Source organism: Macrotis lagotis, chromosome 3 (assembly GCF_037893015.1).
Source record: "Macrotis lagotis isolate mMagLag1 chromosome 3, bilby.v1.9.chrom.fasta, whole genome shotgun sequence".
Lineage (NCBI taxonomy): Eukaryota > Metazoa > Chordata > Mammalia > Peramelemorphia > Peramelidae > Macrotis > Macrotis lagotis.
The window spans coordinates 271,505,259-271,527,879 of NC_133660.1; the positions used below are offsets into that span (position 1 = coordinate 271,505,259).

General features: G+C 45.9%; 1 protein-coding gene across 3 annotated transcripts in view; it reads left to right on the forward strand.

Moving 5' to 3' along the window:
* Positions 1-22,621, forward strand: part of ATG13 (autophagy related 13) — a 33,005-nt gene that overhangs the window by 5,654 nt on the left and 4,730 nt on the right. The window contains exons 2-14 of one of the 3 annotated variants that reach the window (XM_074230553.1): positions 9,823-9,904; positions 10,849-10,929; positions 11,364-11,483; positions 12,362-12,408; positions 13,322-13,462; positions 16,087-16,127; positions 16,645-16,741; positions 17,031-17,129; positions 17,870-17,963; positions 20,321-20,419; positions 20,953-21,063; positions 21,418-21,554; positions 22,244-22,358. In XM_074230553.1, coding sequence (XP_074086654.1) covers positions 9,836-9,904; positions 10,849-10,929; positions 11,364-11,483; positions 12,362-12,408; positions 13,322-13,462; positions 16,087-16,127; positions 16,645-16,741; positions 17,031-17,129; positions 17,870-17,963; positions 20,321-20,419; positions 20,953-21,063; positions 21,418-21,554; positions 22,244-22,358 — 1,251 coding nt within the window. In that variant the 5' untranslated portion in view covers positions 9,823-9,835. The remainder of the gene's footprint in view (positions 1-9,822; positions 9,905-10,848; positions 10,930-11,363; positions 11,484-12,361; positions 12,409-13,321; positions 13,463-16,086; positions 16,128-16,644; positions 16,742-17,030; positions 17,130-17,869; positions 17,964-20,320; positions 20,420-20,952; positions 21,064-21,417; positions 21,555-22,243; positions 22,359-22,621) is intronic. The other 2 variants (XM_074230554.1, XM_074230555.1) reach the window with 2 other exon arrangements.

A 22,621-nucleotide genomic window follows, 5' to 3' on the forward strand; every position in this document is an offset into this window, starting at 1 on the left:
GCAAAGTGATCCTCACAAACTGGGCCCTGTCAACCCCAGGAGCTCCCTAACATTTCCATGATCAAATATAATATCTTGTTTGACAATCAGCTCCTTGGAACTCTCCACACACACACTCCACCCTTTCCAGTCCTCTTACACTCCACCCTTAGGGATCCCGAGACACTGATCTATTTGTTGTTCCTCACATAAGACCTCCTGCACTAGTCCCCTTGCTTGCAGTGCTCTCCCCCCTCATCTTTGCTTCCCATCTTCTCCAAAAAAAAGCCTTTTGTGGACCCACCTTCCTTTGAATGCCCTCCCTCTGTTGGTTCTTTTCCTGTTATCCTTTCTGTCTTGTTTGTACTTGGTAATTTTTTGTAGTGAGGGCTGTTCACATAGTAATATGTGCTGATAAGGAAAACAACCAGAATAACATTCTTTCTTGACTCCTCTTACTTGTCTGTTTCCTTTCTTGGTTTGCTAATCCTGCAGTCTGTATTTTTAGAGAAAAAGTCTCATTTCCATCACTGGTACTGTCTCTAATCTCACAAAGCAAATGTGAGTCTGTTGCTCAGTCCCATTGTCTTTTCACTAAAGATGCCTTTCTGAACATTGGGACCTTGGGCTCCTCATTCATCTGGCCCTCTATAAAAATGAGCAAGTGGGAGGTGATCTCTTGGGGTGCTCTGATTATAGCCAGGATGGGCATAAGAATGATAGCTCATATTCATCCAGCTCAATTGAGATCATGCAGCACTTTCATGTGTATTATACTATTTGGTCATCCCAACAATCCTGAGAGGTGGGAACACCTATCCCCAACTCCAGCCTTCCAGACTCAAGTCCAGCTCACCTGCATCCTCTCACTCCCAGACCAAACTGATTCTTTCAAACCATTTTGCTCAACTTTTGTGGGCCTCTGTTACTTATCTTCACCCTAAGCAACTCCTATTTGTTAGCTCCTGCCCAATGCTAGTTCCTAGGTTGTTTCCCAACACAAGTCCTATTTGTCTCCTCCCTTTTTCCAGGCCTTTGCTGATGCAGAAATGCTTCCTCTTTGACTTGACCTGGCTGACCACTGCCTATTTGTAAGGCTCAACCCAGGTCCTATTTCTTCCTTGACACCCGTTCCTTTCAAACTCAGCTGGACCCCTCCCTCTTGACCTGTTTTTTTCTTTTTTCTTTTTCCAATCAATAAACATTTATTAAGCAACTCCTGTGTATCAGGCACTGTAAGTACTGGATTATTGCCTTCAACCATGGGTTAAATTCACCACTAAAGATACGAACAAGGAAATAATAAATCTCATACTTATCCTAGACCTACTATTACTAATTCTTCTTGAATTAAATTATTTTATTCAGAAGAAAAACAATGACAATTTTATCTGACAAAAAGTTGACCAAGAAAATTGAAATGATCTAAAAAGATAACATGAAATATTAATTTGCGTATCATAAATGACAAGCCTTGCCCTAAGTGTATATTGTTTGGCCTGTCTTTTCACTACTTTCAGTCTCCCAAACTTGATCCTAAGTGTTTGAGTCCAGGGATTGGAGCATTGGACATAGTGACTTCCCCTAGAGCACTTAGCTCAGTGTTGAGTGCTTAATAAAAGAGAGAGATTCTCTCCCCAACCCCCCTTTCCTCTGGTCTGCTTGGGAGAGCTCAGGGAAGAGAGGACCTTTCACTTAATTGGTGTTTGTTCATTCCCATGCCCTTCCCTGGGGACCTCCTTGCTGCTGGCCACTTCAGCCACTACCCCCCCCCCCCACCTCCATGGCAGTCTGCCTAGAATCTGCTTTTTCCCTCCCAGAATTTCAAACTCATTTATAATTATTTTATTCATATGTGTGTGTGTGTGTGTATTGCAGTTTTAAATTATTTTAATACAGAATTTCCATGAATAAATGCTTACTATCCCCACCTTAAGGTGAGCACCCTTTGAAAAGAATGTACAATTTTATTTGATCTTAAGAGCCAATGGGACAACAATGGGAAACACTTAGGATTTGGGTTCCAATCCTGACTCTACTCCTTTATTCCCTGTGTGACCTCAGGCAGGACTCTTATTCCTCTGGGCCTCAGTTTCCTCATCTGCAAAGCTGGTGTTAGACTCAATGATCTAGCCATCTTTCTAAGGTTGAGCATCATTGGATATGGATGAGCTAATTGATCAAGGAATAGAAAAGCTGGGGTAGAGGGACCCTCTTCCAACAAAGCACCCACTTCCCCTGCCTCGGACACATAGCATTGTCCCCAAAGTTCCTCTTTTCACGTCTCCATTGCTACATCTCGTTTTTCATCATTGTATGTTGGAGATGTTCATGCATTACTTTTTCTTATGAAATTCCTTATTTTAGTTAGCACTTCAGTACAGTAGTGAGTCAGGATTGGCAGTGAACTGCCCATTTGTAAGAGTAAATCCTTTTTTTCTCCATTGATGATAGCGCAGGCTCTTGACTTCAGAAAGATGCATTAAAAGCCAGGGTGAAGCTATTGTTTGGGACCGAACCCACATCTGTAAATTTATTCAAGAGAGGTACTTCCCTGGGATTGTTTGCAAAGTCTTTCTAATTTAATAGATGACTTTAATACAGTTAGCTAGGCCTCCAAACTCCTTACCCTTCATAGAAAAGCTGGTCCTGCATGGCCATGGGCATCCACCTGGTGCCAGGACCATGGAGCCTGGCCAGCTTGACTCTCTACTTGTACTTAATTTTTTTCTTTCTTTTTTTTTTAAGGATTTTTTTGCAAGGCAAATGGGGTTAAGTGGCTTGCCCAAGGCCACACAGCTAGGTACTTATTAAGTGTCTGAGACCGGATTTGAACCCAGGTACTCCTGACTCCAGAGTGGGTGCTTTATCCACTGCACCACCTACCCCACCCCTGTACTTAACTTAAAAAAAAGTACTTTGTTTTAGGGGCAGCTAAGGTGGCGCAGGGGATAGAGCACCAGCCCTGGAGTAAGGAGGAACTGAGTTCAAATATGACCTCAGACACTGAAAAATTACCTAGCTATTTGACCTTGGGCAAGTCACATCTATGATTTTTTTTGGTAAGGTTTTGAATTTTACAATTTTTTCCCCACCCTCCCCCACAGAAGGCAGTCTGATAATCTTTACATTGTTTCCTTGCTATACATTGATCAAAATTAAATGTGTTTGAAAATAAACATATCCTTGAGGAAAAAAATAAAATATTGGAGATAGCAAAATTCTGTAGTGTATATAAGACAACTTTTTTTAAATTGAAAGTAACAGTCTTTGGTTTGCTTTAACTCTACAATTCTTTCTCTGGATACAGATGGTATTCTCCATCATCACAGATACCCTAAAATTGTTCCTGATTATTGCACTGATGAAATGACTGCTTATATTCTTGATGTAGCCCCTGAGAACCCCAAGTCCCCTTCCCACGCCAGGAGGCCATTAAAATTGGACTTTAGAAGTGGGGTTAGGACCCAAGTTCAAATCCAACCTCAGACACTTAATAACTTAGATAACCTTGGGCAAGTCACTTAACCCCATTGCCTTAGGGGAAGCTAGGTGGTGAAGTGGGTAGAACACTGGCTCCGGAGTAAAGAGAAGTGGGGGTATAATGGAAGCAAAACAAAACGAGCAAGTTTTAGTTTTTCAGATGTTTGTTCCAAAGGAAATTTTGATCCAATTTGTCTGTAACCTTTAACAATTTTGCATCCTGCAGGATGGTTTAGGATAGATTTCTGTTTGCCCTGAGAATGATGTACAAGGTGTATTCTGGCGCTGGAAAGTGTGCAAAGGCCCCAAAGCTGATTTTATTTATTTTTATTTTAAATACAGTATGAGTCAGTCTCTCTCAGCTTGGAAAGTGGTAAGTGGTGAGTTAAAGCAAATAGGTGAGCTTGAGGCTTGACAGGGACACATTTGTGATAAGGGACAGCTTACAAATTGACAAAGCATATCAAAATCATTTCAGAAAAATGAGATTTGATAAAGACAATTATATAATTGAGGGAACTATTAATTTTTCTTCTATATAAATAATAAGTGGTACTTGACTTATGTCCCCAAAGCAAATAGTTTTAATTTTTAAAAAAGGCTAATAGATACCTCAAATAAAATTACACATTCCCCCTGTTCTTAGGGAAAGGGGAAGGAAATTGAAAAGCTTGCAGAAAAGTTTTATCACATGAACAAGAATGAGATTTTAAGGTATGAAGTCCACAAGCCTCTGACTTAAAGTTATAGCAATGATCTGACCCCAAAAGTCTTGCCTCTGGTTGGTTCCTTGAACTGTCTGTTGCTTGGCACCTAAGATTCAGGCTGCTGCTGGCCTATCTCAAAAAATAACAATTGCAGTTTGAGGAAGGACCCACCAGCTCTCAATGGGCCTCCCGTCAGCAAGGGCAGCTTGGTTGGGTTTTTCCTCAGGGATCATCCTTATAGCGTTGCTCACGTGGCCCAATTCTTCTCTTCTCCTGGCTAAACAGTCTTAGTTTCTTCAGCTGGTTCTCATGACCTGAATCTGAGACCTTTCATCCTGTTTGTTCTCCTGTGGGTACTTTGCATCTTACATGTCTTTGTAGGGAAGTTTACCTTGTGATCCCTGTGGTATGCCACAGACTCAGGTGTTCAGAAGAGGGCTTAGGATGGACTGTGCCCAGGAGAGAGTACAGAGGAGCTATTGCCTCTTTATTCTCACAGTTGTGTTCAAGTTGTTGAGTGTCCCTTCGTCATGGTGGCTCACTGAAAGCAGAACTGCTTTATAACCATTTGCTTTTTGAACCTAACTGTAAAATTTTGCTTTTATTCTTAATTGAATTTATCTTATTATAGTCAGCCCAGTGCTAGAGCCTTTAACAGTCTTTGGATCCTGACTCTGTAATGTGTTAAATCTTTTAAATCATTTCTAAATTTTGTGACATCTGTCATTAATAAAAATGTCAAATGGTCTAGCATCAAGCACAGATTCCTAGGGTAGTTGACATTGAACCATGAATGACCATTTTTAGATTCCAGCTACCCAACCCATTTGAAATCCATCTAATTATATTATCATTTATATTCTAGAGCATGACTTTTCATATTTTCTGCAAGAATAGTTTGAGAGGGGCGGCTAGGTGATGCCAGTGGATAGAGCACTGGCCCTGGAGTCAGGAGGACCCGAGTTCAAATCCAACCTCAGACACTTAATAATTACCTTAGCTGTGTGACCTTGGGCAAGTCACCTAACCCCATTGCCTTGTTTAAAAAAAGCCAAAAACAATAATAATATGAGATATATTATCAAAAGGTTTGTTAAAATTTACATAGACTAGATCTGATCTACTAGTCTATTAATTGTCAGAAAATGGTTACTTTTAGTAGCCCTCAAGAAAACTGTAATCCTGGAAGTTGTGATTGTTGACTGACAGAACCATAAAGGTGATGTGACTGACGTGAGGAGGGTCAGTATTTCCAGTATTGTGAACAGCATAGAGTCAGCTCAGTCTGCAAATGAACAGCCTGAAATGTTCTCTCTATGAGGTGACATCATGTGAAAGTTAGCCAGAGTCAGCTGGAACCAAATTGGGAAGGGCATGAAATGCCCAACTGAGGAGTTGGGAGGTGATGAGGAGCGGGGAAGCACTGAGAGTAAGGACCCGCGTGTTGTGGAGTGAAAGGTGCTGAATTGGGAGTCAAGAAACCTTCATTTCATTCCAGTCTCAGATGCCTCATGTCCTGGGATCCTGGGCAGACCTGGGAGGATCCAGGGAGATGCTCACTATTCTTCCAGTACTTTGAGCTGTTCTTATTACTGGAGAATGAATGGGAAGAAGAAACTAGCCAGGCTGCAGTTGATGTTTGCTTATTTCTGTGAAGTCATGGATCTAAATATAAATCAGAATGACTGTATTCTGTGTGCTAGTGGTTTGAGGATACAGGTCCAGGGGCCCTTGTTTGGCAATTGCCGACCTGGAAGTCCTTCAGTTTAAGGACAGGTCCTTTGGGGAGGACTTACGGGAAGATGCAGACGGTATGACATAGGATGAACCATTATGGCCTGGTTATAATTATCCGGGGAGCAGAATTCATGTCTTTGAAAGAAAAGAGCCCAGGTGTATACTTGAGGCAGTAGCTCAGCAGGGGAGAGGCACCGTGGGATCTCCTGGTCCAGTCTCTAAGCTTAGACCAGACTGTGCCATTTTATTAGACAAGAATTGCACTCTTAGGAGTACCTAAGCCAGAGGGTCACCTCTGGAAAGCTCCTTTGGGCTAATAGCTCCCTCAAGTTTTATGAGATGCTTTCTTCCCAGACATCTGCTCCTTCCTTGGCCCCAGGGGAGAGCAGTACATCCAAAATAGAATGCATTTCTTTGAATGAAAGATAATGCATCTATTGAGAGCTGTCTTCAGACTAGTAGAAGATAGGCTTAGAAGAGAGTGATGATGATCCAGGAGGGATACTGTTGTACCCAAAGAGCGAGAGGGAGGCCAGAATTTGATAAGGTTGGAGATCTTTAATATTCCCGGGGACTGTCTAGGGATAAAGAATACCCAAATCAGACAATACCTGAGTGTTCAGGGGATAGGGTTTTTATAGTATTTTGAGGGGAGGGGGTACTGAGAGCAAGCAGGATACAGAAGCAAAGACAGCAGTTAGATATGTATTGTCTTATTATAAACATATGGCTCAGTATAGATAGGGGGCTAGACAAAGTAGAAAAAGGGTCAGGGTCTTTGTGTTATGTCTGAACACATTTCCTGAGACAGAGGGAGTCACGTATTCACGGGCTTCCCACAGATCTGAGGGAGTGAAATTTACTCTGATTCCAGTCACATCTGGGGAAGGGGTGGCAGTCCTGGGAGGAAGTAGGAATCTTACAGATAAAGCAAGATAATTAGGCTAACAAGGGTGCTTTCTAAATCTTAGCTAAATTTATGGTCTATCTGTGACCCCTTGGGTCCTATCAGACTATTTTCAGACCCAAAGGCACCTAGCCAAAGTTATATTTCTAAGGAATTTCTCAGGGCCAGAAGGATGTCAGGGACCCCTTTTCTATACAGGAATTTCACAAATATTGATATTGTACTTCATTACTTTGGTTTGGAAGGGGGAGTGGGAGCTAGAGAAGATTAGATATTGTTCAATCTGATATTGTTCCAGGGGGGGAGTAGGAGACAAGCCCAGCATGACTGGAGTCATACAAATCCTACAGTAGGAGCTTCTTGATGAGCTTTTCTCTGAGCATCCTGGAGATTGTGGGGGGAAACCTGGGAGTCTGTCCATACTTCATCTTGACTGAAACTGCAGTCTTTTATCTTGGTTCTTCCTCCTAACTTCCTTATTTCTGATACTTTGACCACCCCAGCCTGAAAGACTGTGTGGGAGCCCCTTCCCTCACCTTGGTGATGGGTTGGGTTTTGATATCTCTCTCCATGTCTTTTCTTTGCATTGCTGTTGCCCTGTTTACATGGTGACCTTTGTTGACCGGGTGATCTGTCTGCCCTTCCTTCCAGCTCTGAATGATGAGCTCTGACCTCATTCAGGTCTTGGGTATCTCTTGGATCGTGATAGGAGCCCCTAGAAAATCTCCCCTTCTGATCCATTCTGGCTACTACTCAATGAACCTTCCTCAAGCATCCTGTTGAAACACTTTCACTGACTCCCTCCTATCACTGATTTAAAATGTTTGTGCCAAGGCCCTTTGAGCTTTAGTTTTCTGCTTCTGCTCTTTTACATAAACAGCCCCCTACATTCTGAGCTTATCCAGGGTCACACAGCTAGTAAGTGTTTGAGGTCGAATTTGGTTTCTTTTTTTGTTTTTAGGATTTTGCAAGGCAAATGGAGTTAGGTGGCTTGCCCCAGGCCACACAGCCAGGTAATTATTAAGTGTCTGAGGTCGGATTTGAATTCAGGTCCTCCTGACTCCAGGGCCAGTGCTTTATCCGCGGCGCCACCTAGCCGCCCCTGAGGTCAAGTTTGGACGTGCATCTTCCTGTTCTCTATCTGCTAGTTGCCTCTTGATAGTTAAGTGATATTTCAGGTGTAACTAAGGGTTGCATCCTTTTCTATGGATCATCTTAGCAGAAAACTAATTATTGTCTGTTATCTCTTTTCTCCTCTGTTCTATTATCATGTCTGAGGGCTGCACCCTTAGCAGAGAGCTCACACATAGTAGTATTTTCTCTAAGGAATTCATTTTGAAATTCTATGTAAGTTAAGGTCACCTTCTGATCTTGTCGTACAGTTTGATCTCAGACCACTGTATTCTTCCCATCTGAATTTTCCCTTGTTGTCTCAGTTAGCTCCCATTCAGATTCATCTTTATTTTCCATTATAGTATGTGACTTCTAGCTTTGGAACAATTTCTATGCATTTGAATGTTGTGAGTTCTCTTAGTGGGAGCGTGTGTGAGCATGAGCCTGTAAAACTCTTTGGCCACCTTTTAAGTGCCAAGCACTGGACAGGGTGTGAGTTGGTGGAGGTGCTGTTTGTAGTAAAGGCTGTCTAATAAAGAATGTACCTGCCAGGCCATTGAGGACAGTGGGCTTGCTTTCCAGACAGGCCTTGCACAGATTCTAGGTTCCCCAGCAAAGGTAATTTTCTGAGATACGTGGAAATCATGGCTTCCTAATTTTCTATTCATTCTATAAATGAAATTCATCAACATTTTGGGGGAAGGTAATTTACCCTTGAAAACTAGTGCTTACTCTCTCCACCATCACAGTGGGTGAGATGGAGTCTGCCTTCCTCCTTTATCATCTTTAAAAAAGAAAAAATTACTCAACATGCACACATTATAGATAACTGTCATTATAAATAAGAATTTAAGTGTTCTATTATATATAAACATACATACACAAAGTGTTTCCCCATCAGCATGCTACCACCTGGGGCTGGGTAGTAAAAATGTCTTCATTTTACAGAAAAGGAAACTGAGGCTGGAAAAGATTAAGTTCAATGTGATTTACTTACTGCAACCAAAATTTGACCCCAGCTCCCAAACCTCTGCTTGGAGTCAATCATACATTATCCTGTGTGTGTATATGGGGATGGATGACTTATCTCAAGCAGAAACCTCCAAAAACTGGCATTTCCAATATCCCCTAATGCGTGTCTTTAGTAACTAGGACTAAATCTAACCAATTTCTTCAAAGGCTTAATTTAAACACAGTATAAATAGCAGTGGATTTGTAGTAGTGTGATTATTCTCTTCTCTAGGAACCTAAGGGCTCTCATTCCAATAACAATACTTTAAAGTTTATTTTGTGTTATCCCAACCTTCTCATTTAATGTGTCTAGATTTCCTCTTTCAAAATTTTAGAAACCCTTCTCTAGTTGGTATAACTATTTGCCCCAGACCCTCATCTATTATAAGTCTTGGGAGGAAGCCCCTGGAGAGACTTCTTTTTTTGACTTTTAACTCAGCAGAATTTTTGATCCTCCGAGAAGCTCATGTTCACTCAATTTATGGGATAACATACATTTTCTGTGTCTCTAGCAAATTTTGATACTCTGCCTTTGTCAAAAAAAAAAACAGAATAAGAGAGGGGAGAAGAGAGTGTGGGTGGATGAATGCATGGTGGTTTCTTTTACTCTTAATGGTATTTATTTGACTCTAGTGGGCTCTGTTGGAGAGAAGGGGTCTTGGGAGGGGGTAGCCTTGCCAAAAAAAACTATCAGGAAAATACTGTTTAAAAGGTGGCTTTATTTCTCTGCAAAGGAAATTTTTGCTTCTTTAGTCCTTTTCCTTTTGCCCTTCTTTCACCTCCATGCCTACCCTCCCACTTGCCTAGGAAGACACTTCAATTTCCCTACGTGATTTCGTAGAGCTGATGTTGGGGTCATGCCACATTCGTTGTTATCTGTTTCAGATTTGTGTATGCAATGGACACTGATCTCAGTTCCCAGGACAGGAAGGACCTGGACAAGTTCATCAAATTTTTTGCCTTGAAGGTGGGTGATATGTTCTTTATTCGTTTGTCCCTCTAACCTACTCTAAGTAACTTCCATGCTTCTCCCACTTGGCTAAAGCCTTTTGAAATGTACCATGCAGAACAGCTTGAAGCTTACTCATTTTGGGGGGTAACTGGTATAAGGTCTATCTCTTCTAAATCAAACTGTGAAGGCCTGGGGGGGGTTGTCGCTAGGAAGTAGCTTCCAATTTTCCACAGGTACTTACTCCAGTGGGGCTGAGGGTGGGGGCACCACAAAGCCATTCGTCAGCAGAAATGTCGAGCTGTAAAACCCCATTTCTTGGCACAGTGTTTTCCCTGGGATGGGAGGGAACATAAATGTTGAGCCATGAACATCTTTTAGGCATCTTTCCTTCAGCATATACTCCCCCTGAATTCTCTTTTTTTCCCTGTTATAACTTCCTGGCCAATGGGGATTTTTAAAGTAAATGTTGAAAGCTGTGCAGAATGCATTTTCCTAACTCTTATATGAAGTCCCCTCATTATTGCTGTGCTCAACCAAGCCAAATATTATAAAGTCTGGTTCTGAAATAGTTTGGGAGCCATCTGTTTCTCCTGGTATAAAATACAGCTTTCTGTTTTGAGCCTGCCTGAGGTCATGGCACTGCATATTCACATCCACAATTGAGCTTATATTCTTGGGAATATCATCACCAGCCTGTGCAGTTTTCCTGATCCATACTAGCATTTCCACTGGCCAGCATTAGACTTCCATGAGGGTGTGCAGCACTTCTGTCCTATCCTGGTTTGCATTCTGTCTCCTGTCCTGTCTCAACTCTATCATCCCTTTGTAATAGTATTGCCTTGATAGCCTGGCCTACTGATGTTTCAGTGTTTATCAGGAGCCAGATTATTATGTAAAGCTCTTTAAAACCAAGCACCTTTTAAGCGCACCCCTTTGGGGTTTTTAATTTGTCTCTGCAGACCGTCCAAGTGATAGTCCAGGCACGTTTGGGAGAGAAGATTTGTACTCGTTCCTCATCTTCCCCAACAGGATCAGACTGGGTAAAGCCTTATTTTTTGTGAGATTGTTATGGTCTATCTTTTTACCAAAAAGAGACTGAAACGCTGCTTTACAGTGTTAGTAGGATTTAGGGCCACTGACCGAACAAAGCAAGGCCTGCTTGCCACTCTTGTGTTCTACTCTTGGGTTTGGTTCTTGACTTCTTGTAGCCTGTGCCCAAGGAGGTTTGGAGTTAGATGTCCACATCCTGGCTTGTCCACCTGCACATGGGGAGCTCCTCCACAAAATATATTCATTTAGGAAGAAAGGGGGACGTTTGTGAGGGTCTCCACTTCCTGCAGATAGAAAAGATCTCTTCCTATCATGAGAAAAGCCTCCCTTACAGTGAACCTTATTTGACTTGCCTGAAATGCTCCTTTGGGCAAGAGTCCCTAGAGGTTTTAACAAGAAAAAACAATCCTCTTCTTTTTTACAGTTCAATTTGGCCATCAAGGATATCCCTGAGGTCACCCATGAGGCCAAGAAAGCATTGGCAGGGCAGCTGCCTGCTGTGGGGCGGTCGATGTGTGTGGAGATCTCCCTCAAGACTTCGGAGGTGACGAGGCAGCTGAGCTCCAGAGCCTCGGGCCAACTGGGGACGCTTGTGTCCTAAAGAAATCAGGGCTTCTTCTCTTGTGGGCACTGGCTGGATCCACGGGTCTAGCTCAGTCTTCGTTCTTTGGGACCCCTAGTTGTAGAGTGCAGCAGGAACCAAGCTGCACTTGGAAGGAGGCGGACCTGAGTACCCATCAGACACTTGACTAGCAGGGTTACCCTGGGCAAGTCGCTCCAACAGCTCCTCCTCACAGATCCAACACACTGAATTAATGCTGTCATCTTCATTGTTGTCATAGTTGTCGTTACCTTCATCATTAATCTTCTTGTTGATGTGTCTCCCCTCCTGGGGAAACAGTGAAAAAAAGGCCGTGTTTGACTGGGTACACTAATGTAGTTTGGATCTCAGAAAAAAGCTTCCCCTCTTCTCTTGGATACTGAGAGACTACCCAGTCATCAGTCCCCACTTGACTCATTAAGATAGCTCCCCATGAAGGCATGAAATATTTGCACTAATGCTCATCACCTACACCCTTGTTTAACCTAGGCTTATTCCTAAATCTGAGTATTTCTATTGTTGTTTCTCATTGATCTCCCTTAAAAAAAAGTGTTTACTTATATTTAGATTTATGTAACACTCCCATTTAGTGGCAAACAAAACACTTTTTTATATCAATGGGATTGAGGGTTCTCACTTCAGGCTTTTTCTCCTTCATTGTCATACCCATTGGGTTCAAGTCCTATTGCTAGGCAAATCGTCCAGGGGTGGAGAGTACATGTGTGGGAATGCATGCCCCTTCTCCCAAGAGTCTCTGGTGTTGGTAGCATAATTCTTCATGACTGGAAAAGTAATTGATGTTCTTCACTCATTATTTACAGGGAGATTCCATGGAACTAGAAATATGGTGTCTTGAAATGAATGAAAAGTAAGTGTGTTTTTTGATTCAGGAGTCTTGGGGGTTATGTGAGCACACTGTCCTGAAGAGAGATCAGAGGCTGTAACCCATCTCATACTGGGCTGAATCGAAACAGCACTTGCCAAGGAAGGACCCCTACTTTTCATAGAGAAAGAAGCAGAGAGAAGGCGGGGGGACGATTTTGTTTTCTCAGAGAATCTGATAAATTCCCTTGGGGGCTCTTATTCCTTGCCTGCTTCTCTTCTTTGTGGGGGAAGCCTCCAGGAAGATTGTCATATAACCCTCCTGTGTGGAGTCCTAGGATTTCCTCTTTAAAAGTTGGCTAGCCAATTCTTGTCTAAAAACTAAATAAAAAATGTTCAGAGAAATTAAATATTAACTGTAAATTTTATCAATGTAGATTGAGTTATAGATGAGTTTATTTGGTAATGGAAAGCTGTCATCACATTGAAGTTCTAAGTTCAACTCCCACAAGCAGGCAAATCAGCTGTTCAGTCCAGGCAGCTCTGATATTCCCTTCAGAATAGAAGTAGTTGATGAGGTTTGTATCTCTGTTCAGTGCAGTTAAACTTAGAAGTCACCTCTTCTGAGGATTGACTGGGGTGGGGGGCTTAACCTGGTGCCTTGATCAGGAGGTTAAGCAAGAGCCCTGCTGGGTCATTCCTTAGGAAGGGGTTGATAGCATCACCCAGTTTTGTGGCATTGGGTTCTGCTGCTGACTCCCCCTGGGTGGGAGGTCTTCCACCAAAAAGTAGATTGAGAGCAACTTTACCAACAAAGAGGAGGGCTTGGTGGTCAAGTTGAACTTGGAAACGGGTTCTGTTTTCTATTTCTGGCAGCGTTCTCAGTCTCTCCTTCCTGTATAAACTTTCTCCTGGATATAATGGGAACAAGCTAACACTTTCTCCTTGTCCTTGCCCAGGTGCGACAAGGAAATTAAAGTTTCCTACACTGTGTACAATAGACTGTCCTTACTGCTGAAGTCTCTGCTTGCCATCACTAGAGTGACACCAGCTTACCGACTCTCCAGGAAACAGGGCCGGGAATATGTCATACTCTACAGGTACTGGGGTCACCTGCCTAACCTGGCAGGAGCTCGGGGTGCTGGCGCCCTTCCTCCCCAGACCCAGACCCCTGTGTGGCCTATCTCCACTCCTTGTACCTTTCCACAGCAGAGGGCCCCTTCCCAGGCCCCCCTGCTCCTGGGGTTGGAATGGAAGATCCTCAGGGCCATGAACTGCCTTCACTTTTTAGTTGGGTCCCGCTCTGCGCACTGTGGGCCCCCAGGAAGTGCTTCTTCACCCTGGGAGGGAGATGTCTGGCAAGTCGTTTTGTCCCTATTGTACAGATGAGAAGAGTGATATTCAGAGAGGCAAAGCAATTCAGATAAGACCCCTTGGCCATTCTGCTTGGGAGTAGCCAAAGCCAGACTCAAGCCTGGATCCGAGTTCAAATCTAGCATTGCTGTGATGGGCCTGTTCCCTAAATGAAACCTCTGTGAATTATAGGATGGAAGGGACCTATAAAGGTCATTTTGTCCACCCTCCTGCCTCCATCTTTTTAAAGAATGAATTTTTATTCATATTTTTGTTTTCATATAACCTGCATCTCCCATTGTTTTCCCTCTCTTCCCTCTCCCTCCTGGAGAGCTAACCATCGTTAGAAAAAAATTTTAAGTTCAGCAAGATGAACCAACAATGTATGGAAAAATGGCCATTATTTGTGGTGTTCTATATGCATGGTCTCTCTCTGCTTAGAAGCATGTAAAGGGGAGAGAAGATTAGTTATGATAATTTTACAGCATTTTATTTCTGTTGCATTGTTCTTTATGTTTCCATTATACTGTCATTGTGAACACTGTTTTCTTTGTTCTGCTCACTTCATTTTGCATCATTTTTGTCGTCTTCCAGATTTCTGCATACTCAACATTTCTTCTAGCAGTGGACATTCTTGAAGCACAGTTTAATCAGCCATTCCCCAATCAATTTCTGCTTATTTGCTACAACAGCAAACATTTACTGCCTCCATTTTTGTCCAAATAGATGATGGTTTTCTAGGGACCACCAAAGATTCCCAAATGGGAACAACTTGGAAACACTGGTCTAGACCAGAGATGTCAGACATGGCTAGTAACACTTCAAGTGTGACCCAAACCAGATTAAAATGAAACAAAAATAAAACAAGCTCAATGGCTGACCCACAGAGATGCATATATACAATTTAGTGCCCCTGGTTTAGACCAAATGATATAGACCATAGTTTATTGTTGTTGATGAAAATGCCAAAAAAAAACTTCAATGTCTCAATGGAGTTCATCTCTTGATCCTGTCCCCTCTTCCTTCCTTCCCATCACCTGCCACTTGATTTCCGGAGAAGGCAATGAAGTAGTTGTGACCCCCTGACTTCATTCCTCTGCTAACTAGGGTGGCAGTTTTCTCATCAATGGGACTCTTCAGAGCAGTTTGCTAGCTCCTCAGAACCTTGGGACCATTCTCTGGTGCCTCCAGGACTAGACCCAGGAATCATTTTTAGGCGACAGCAGACTTCCTGTATGCCTGGGAGGGAAGCTATTCTCACATTTTGTTGAACGAGCTATAATACTTTGGACTGCTCCTTTTCCTTTTTTCTTTCAATCCTTTGGAGAGTCTGATCCCTATGAATTTTTTTTGTTGGTCTCCCCCACCCCCAATTTTTTTTCAATTATATGTAAAAATTTATTCATTTATTTTTGGTTTTTGCAAGGCAAATGGGGTTAAGTGGCTTGCCCAAGGCCACACAGCTAGGTAATTATTAAGTGTCTGAGGTCGGATTTGAACTCAGGTCCTCCTGACTCCAGTGTCGGTTCTCTCTCCACTATGCCACCTAGCTGCCCCTAGCCTGTCACCTCTTTATGAGAATTTAGTTTATTACACATCCTTGAAAATAATGAAAAATCATTTCTTTTGAAATGTCCAAGCTGAAAGTTCAACTAATTCTTCCAGATCAGAAATTTCATTGGGTTAGAAAATAATAGTTTCCTAATTGTGTGCTTGTCTTGTTTTTAAAGGGGGCCCAATGCATAAGGTGTCTCTTGACAATTCAAGCTAATTTCTTAGGGGAGAATCTTAAATATCAAGAGGCCCAAGTGTTTTCAGTTCTGTGGGCAGCAAGTAGATGCTTGAGAAAGGAGGAGTCTCCGTGCGTTCTTGACCTTTCTTCAGAGTTGCAATTGTTTCATGACTAAGAATTAGATGAGTTGGCATCAACCACTGGACTGAGTTCGGGGGTATTAAGAAAGGTGACACAAGGAGCCACAAGGATGGGTGTGCAAGGCAGATACAGGGTGGATGGGTGGTCAGCCCGGGAGAGGCCCCAGCACAGCAGCGTGGTCTTGATGGCAGGCTGCTCTTGGGTCACTAAGAACAGAAGTACCCGGGGTGACTAGGTGATGCAATGTATAGAGCATCTGGAGTCAGGAGGACCTGAGTTCAAATCTAGCCTCAGACACTTAATGATTGCCAAGTTGTGTGACCTTGGATAAGTTACTTAACCCCATTGCCTTAAATAAGTAATTTTTTAAAAAAGACTAGGTTTGACTGACCCTCAAGACGGCTTTCAGAGGCTGAGCAGACCAACTTTAAACTCGCTCTTTTACTTATTGCAAACTGAAAATAAATCCACATTCATGCGCTTGTCTTCTTCCCACAGGATCTACTTTGGAGAAGTCCAGTTGAACGGCTTAGGAGAAGGTAATGTTCTGTCTGCCCAGCCCTTTCACTGGGGGAAGCAGGGGGGAGGGGGCCTCCCCTCAGTAGGGATGACTCCTGAACGTGCACCCACCCTTCCCATCTGGGACACAGAATACTATGTGGACATGGGCACAGAATATTCCTTAAGACTTCTCAGCTTAGGGGCGGCTAGTAGTGCAGTGGATAGAACACCAGCCTTGGAGTCAGGAGGACCTGAGTTCAAATCCAGTCTCAGACACTTACTAATTACCTTGGACAAGCCACTTAACCCCATTGCCTTGCAAAAAAAAAAAAACCTTAAAAAAAAAAAGACTTCTCAGCCTGGACCCAGCATTCTTCCTTAAAGCCAGAGTCCTTTCAACATGGAACTTTCCTTGTCCTTGCCTATTTGTTGTTGCCTGTTTACAAGAATGGGGGGGGGTCTGTTTGTATCTCTGATTGAGAGAATGCCAGCACTTCAAGAGCCTAATGGAAGTAGCAGTTCATCTCTGCTCAAAAGACTTTGCTTCTCTTTTAGGTTTCCAGACAGTCCGGGTTGGCACAGTAGGCACCCCAGTGGGCACCATTACACTGTCCTGTGCCTACAGAATTAACCTGGCCTTCATGTCCACCAGGTGAGCAGGAGCATCTTCTCTTTTCTTGAGCATTGAGAACTAAGCCTCCACACCGGCAGTCCTTCCTGGGTAATACATTCCCATAGGAAGCTTAGCATCTTCAAAGGAGAGAGAGAGAGAAGCCCCAAGTGGAGTAGCTCTGCCCAGAGCTTGTTGGTCCAGAAGCTCCAGTTTGGGGGAGGATTTGTAACGTTGCCAGGCTTAAGATCCTTGTGGGCCCTACTAGCAGATGCCTGGGGAGGGGCCAGGAAAAGGGCTAATATCAAACAATCTGCTTGTTGCCTTGCAGGCAGTTTGAGAGGACCCCACCTATCATGGGGATTGTCATTGATCACTTTGTGGACCGCCCCTACCCCAGCTCCTCGCCCATGCACCCCTGCAACTACAGGTGAGGAAACGAGAGGCCACTCAAAGCCACCGGCATGCAAGGCCCTGCCTGTGGCCCCGTGGATGAGCAGGACTATGGGGAAAGACCCTCCCCAGACAGGCTTGACTCTCAGGATACTTTGGTGTCAGGACATCTGGGCCTAGCTGTGGCTTGGACTGTCTGAGCAGCAAGGGACTCTGTGACTCCTGGTTAGCAATTTCCTTGATCAGATAGTGGCATTGAGGGGCTTGACTGGCACGTGCTAGTTCTGCGAGGGGATAGAGAGGTTCCACCTGGAAAAGTTTGTTAGGAGTTGGACAAGGCGCCGCTGCCTGCTGGATCTCTTACTCAGAGAGTGACTCTGGCTACGGGAGGCTGCTTCCTGTATGTCGCAGTGACAACTCACACAGATGACGATGTCCTGCCCTGCCCCAGGGCCTTGTTGGCACTGATGAGGGATGGGGAGAGACCTTTCCTCTGGGAAAAGTAGGGTGAGGAGGCTGCTTAGAGCCAAGGGGGCCTCTCTGAACTGTAATCTTCTTCCTCCCTTTGCCATGACGGGTGGTCTTTCACATTATTTCACCAGCCTCTTTTGATAGCCTGAGACACACTCTGACAAGGAGACATGTCTGAACATTTGTCTTTCTCTTTTTGATACTGAATCTTTACCTTTCCTTCCTTCCATTCCATGAACCCTATTTTGGTTCTTTCTGAGGCTGTCTTCCTCTGCTGCTCAAAAACGGTCTCTTCTCTCCCTGTAGGACAACTGGGGAGGATGCTGGGGTAGCGTACCCATCTGTGGAGGACTCTCAGGAAGTGTGCACCACCTCTTTCTCAACCTCTCCCCCATCCCAGGTAGGAGGAAAGGAGAGGGTTTTGATCAGGTGGCAGAGCTGGGGCGGGGGGCTAAGGGTTGAACCAGTTCCCAGCCGTCATTGGTCAGTGACGGGGTTCACACACCACCTGCAACTTCAGGGTGAAGCACAAAGATTCCCTGCACATCCCCTGGGCCTCAGATGTTAGGGAAGGTCAGGCTCACACTTGGGTTCCAAAGCTAGTCCAAGGAGGGCCAGTCTCCTGAAAGTTTGGATTACCGCTCACCTGGAGACAAATGCCTAGGGACAGGAGCAGGCTCAGGGCCTGGGCTGCCCATCTGCATTGTATGGGGACCTTCTTAACCGGTAGCATCTGAGGCCAAGGCAACTAAGGCGGGCTCCCCAGAGCCAGCACTCATTCTCCAACCTTGGCGGGGGGGGCATGTTTTCAGCAGTCTTGCTCAGGAACGTGCCTTTTCTAGCCAGGGCTTGGGTACCAAGCTGCATCATGCACCATTCTGTCTTTGAGGAATGATCTTCCATGATCCACCAGACAGTCTTTCCTGAGTCTTGTCCCCCACCCCTGATTCCAGGAGGTTTACACTAGGTGGCCCAGCATTGTAGAGAGTCATCAGTGAAAGGGATGCCTTTGGAGCGGCTGTTTAACGTGGAGAGGCTGTGGATCTGGCTCAGCAGTAAAGCATTTTAAACCACTCGGCAGGAGTGGGGCCCAGTTTTGAAAAGCCAGCCTGGAGCCCTGGCCGTCCCTCCATTGTAGAAGAGGGCGTTGACGTTGGGTGGGCCAATCCCAGAAGGTTGGGCCAGAGGGCCGCAGAGGAGCGGGCAGGGCTATGGACACTGCCCAGGAGCCTGAACTCGCTCATTGAGGTGCTTCATTTCAAAGCTGAATCAAGAAGAATCTTGATCCCTTCCCTTTGTTGGAGTTCTTCAGTTAGCTGATGTTCATGTATTTTGGGCCCGCCGCTATGCAGTCCCTGGCACCAGGAAATCAGCCCTGCCCCCACACACTCGGGGGGGACGGGACTGCAAGCCCACCTGTACAGAGCAAGCTCTTCCCAGGATAAGTGAGCAGAGAGAATTCACTGGGATTCACAGGGGTGGTGGTGAAGCCAGAGGAGTGGTGGTCAGTGTTCCAGGCCCAGGAGCCCAACGCCCCTGTAGGGGAGGAAGGTGTGCAGAGACAGGAGGCTTGGAAGGCCTGGGGGGGGAGCATTTTCCATTTGATCCTAGAGGCAATAAGGAGCTGCTGCAGTTTATTTAATAGGGGAGTGACAGGATAGGAAAATCATTCTTTGGAGCTGAATGAGGGGTGGATTGGCCTGGGGACAAACTGGGGGCTCTCTGTAGCCCAGGCCTGAGGGGCTGAAGGCCCACAGCCAGGCAGGGACCTTATCAGAGGAGAGAGGGGGCACATTGGAGAGATGGTGCCCAGGGGAAGCTGAAAGGCCTCAGGGACAGTGTAGACATGGGGGAGGGAGGAGGGCAGGGGGGCTCCTAGGTTGTGATTCTGGGGTCCTCTAGAGGAATTCAGAAGATGTTAGGCAGGATTTATGGAGAAAGATAATATTCTGTTTTAGGACAGGTTGAGTTTCAGGTGTCCACTGGACATCCAGTTTGAGATGTCTGAAAAGTGATTGGAGTTGGGAGACTGGAGGTCAGCAGAGTTTGAGGTGCTATAGAGGGAGAGAAAAGAGGCCCCTATGGGACCCCCTGGATCAGAAGGTATGATCTGGAAGAGGACCCAGAAAAGGAGCCGGGGGGAGAACTGGGAAAGGGAGCACAGCAGGGTCAGAGGCTGCAGAGAGGGCACAGGGATTAGGGGCTTTGAAATCAGCCTAACTCGTGTCCATTCAGGGACCCCAAGACACATCTGGAATGCGTGGCAATGAGCCATGTAGCATGGGGGCCTCTAGTTGGAAGTCCCAGGAGTGAACTCTGGTGTTCAGAGGCAGCTCCTCCCATGCCCTTACTCTTCTTTTGATGAAAGGAAGGGGATCTTGACTCATTCCCAGAGTTTGATCAGTCAAAAGCAAAACTCCCTCTTCGGGGTCCAAGAGCAGGTGCCCAAAACCTTACTGTACTCAGGTCCCTCAGGCAGTCCCCTCCTGTTCATTTTACTCCGTGGACCCAGGGAAGGGCTGCCCCACTTCTTGTCTGAGGATGCAGCAGCTCTGAATCCTCTGCCCTTAGACGTATCAGCTCAGGGTCACAGCCATGGCCATCCTGGCCGTGATGTGGTGCGACGGGCCTTCTCTCCGTCTCAGGTTTGAGCTGTTCCTTCCCAGGGCTTGGCTCCTTTACCTCTTTTCCACTTTGTTCTCAAGGCCTTTTCTTTTTTCTCTCTTCCTCTCTTGCTTCCTCTGTGTCTGTGTCCAGTGTGTGTTCACTGTTAGTAAGGCACATTTTCAGACCCCGACTCCGGTGGTGACGGATACCCTGAGGGTCCCCATGGCAGGACTGGCCTTTTCCCACCAAGTGAGTCCATAATGGGAAGAGAGGGAGTTATCAGATGGTACCTTTAAAAAAAAAGGTACAAATTATTCCCTACCGTCTAATATTCCCAGATGTTCTTTGGGATTTATGGGATTGTTATTCTGCTCTGGGCGGTTTGGTTGTAAAGGGATGTAACCAGGACCTTGTCAAGACCTTGCTTTTGCCCCTCCTCCCCCTTCCATAGATGGGCCAGTACAGGGGCCTATTTATAGCTTTTTCCAAATAAACAATTCAAGGCTAGTGAGCTTTCCTTTGAAAAAGACAAACCAAAGCCTTTCCATACACCCTGAGAAAGAAGGTTCCTGCTGAAAAGGATTGGGTTCACCTGCCCTCCCACCCCACTTTGTCCAAATCTGTGGAGTCTTTACCTCCTGCCCCTCTTGCAACCCTCCCCCCAGGGTGGGCTGGGATTCTGAGCATCCTGGCCTTCTTTGTGGGGCCTTCTGACTGCTCACCCTGTTGGACTTGCCCCCGTTTCCTCCTCCTCCGTCTCCTTCTCTCTTTCTCTTGCTCAGCTCGCCAGTTCTCGCCTTTCCTATCAACCTGCTGCTCTGGGAGTTGGATCAGCTGAGCCGACCCATCCAGTGGTCTTGGCTGCTGGCTCCAGCGTTGCCCACCCTCACCAGGTATCCCTGATGTCAGGGAGGAAGGATGGAAGGAAGGACCTTCTTACCCTGTGGCCATGGGGGGGGGGGGTCCTCCACATTTACTCCCTAAGGGAGACCAGATATCCTTGGGCCAGAGGGAGAGGAGTCTGAAGGGGGGAAATGCTTCTCCCTGGTGTGTGGCTCTGGCGTCATTGGCCTCTTTATTTCCAGCTACGCTGGTCCAGAAGCCGACCTGGAGGCTCCTCCCCTCAGGATGGCAACAGCAGGAGGGGCATGGCTTGAAGCCAGATGCCAGGAGAGTAGGCTGCGTGGCTGCCCTCCTGTCTGTCCTGCCAGAATCACTCATTGAATCTTTCTTTGTTCTCCCTGGAGTTAATGGTTCCAGGGAAGGAAGGCGGGGTGCCGCCTGCTCCCAGCCAGCCTGCCCACGGCACCCAGGCTGACCACGAGAAGATGACAACCTGCACCCCTTCTGATGGTGCCCACTACATTGTCACTCCTTCCAGCAGGTGAGCTCGCTGTAGCAGAGCCCCAAGCTTCATTGGGAAGGCCCAGACCCCCCACCTTGAGCTCAGCCATCAGGAGCTCTGTCTTTCACTTAATACTCCCCAAAGGGGCTCCTGAACAGCTCCCAGACCCCACTGAGGGGGTCCTGGGGGAGGCAGCCGTTCTCTAGCCAGGGGCCCAGCTGGTCCTCGTCCCCTGAGAAGTCAAGAATGGATTTGCCACACACAGAAACACTCCTCTCTGGTCAAGCCCATTCACTGAGGCAGGCTGTCCCCAGTAGCCTCCGCTTACCCTCAATTGCTTTTCTTGGTGTCCAACTGCCTTCAGCTCCTGAAAAACCTGACATGGGGGAGGGGGGGGTCTTAACCTGGATTGTTCATAAGCGTGGCCTTCTGAGGAGGCAGATCCAGGACCTGGCTGTTTTCATGAGGACTGTCATTGGACAGCATGCAGTACCAGGAAACCCCCCCCACATGGCTAATTATACACAGGGCATGGGAAAGAGTGGAGAAAACCCACCTCAAAATGGACTTGGCTGCATATAAGAAATACTAGGTCCTGTCCAGGATACGGTGAGGGCGAGGGAGTTCCCAGCCTGTGTGCCACCTCTGCCCTGCTTGCGCAGGTGTTTGCCCAGCAAGTCTGGCCTGTACCACATCATGCAGCAACCAATTTTATCTCCCTTCCCCAGTGAAGACACTGAAACTGTGTCCAACAGCAGCGAAGGCCGGGGCTCCCCCCATGACGTCCTGGAGGCCATCTTGGTTCGGAAAGTGGGAGCACTTGTCAACAACTCGATGGATCAGGTGATTCCTCCAGTCCTGCATCTTGGGGGGCCTCTCCCAAAGCTAGCAAGCTTAGCCCATGGCCCAGAGGCACACGCCTCCCCAGTCAGCTTTGGAGCACCCTTCTTTCTTACTCCTGTGGAGATCTCCTTGGATCTCTCTGTGGGTCCTGGGGAGCCCAGACTCCCATCCTTGACAGGGCACAGACCTCAGGCGTCCTCTGTCCAGGACACTGTTCAGCTCTTGGAGACGGAACAGTCTAGCTGGGATCTGACAGAGTCTAA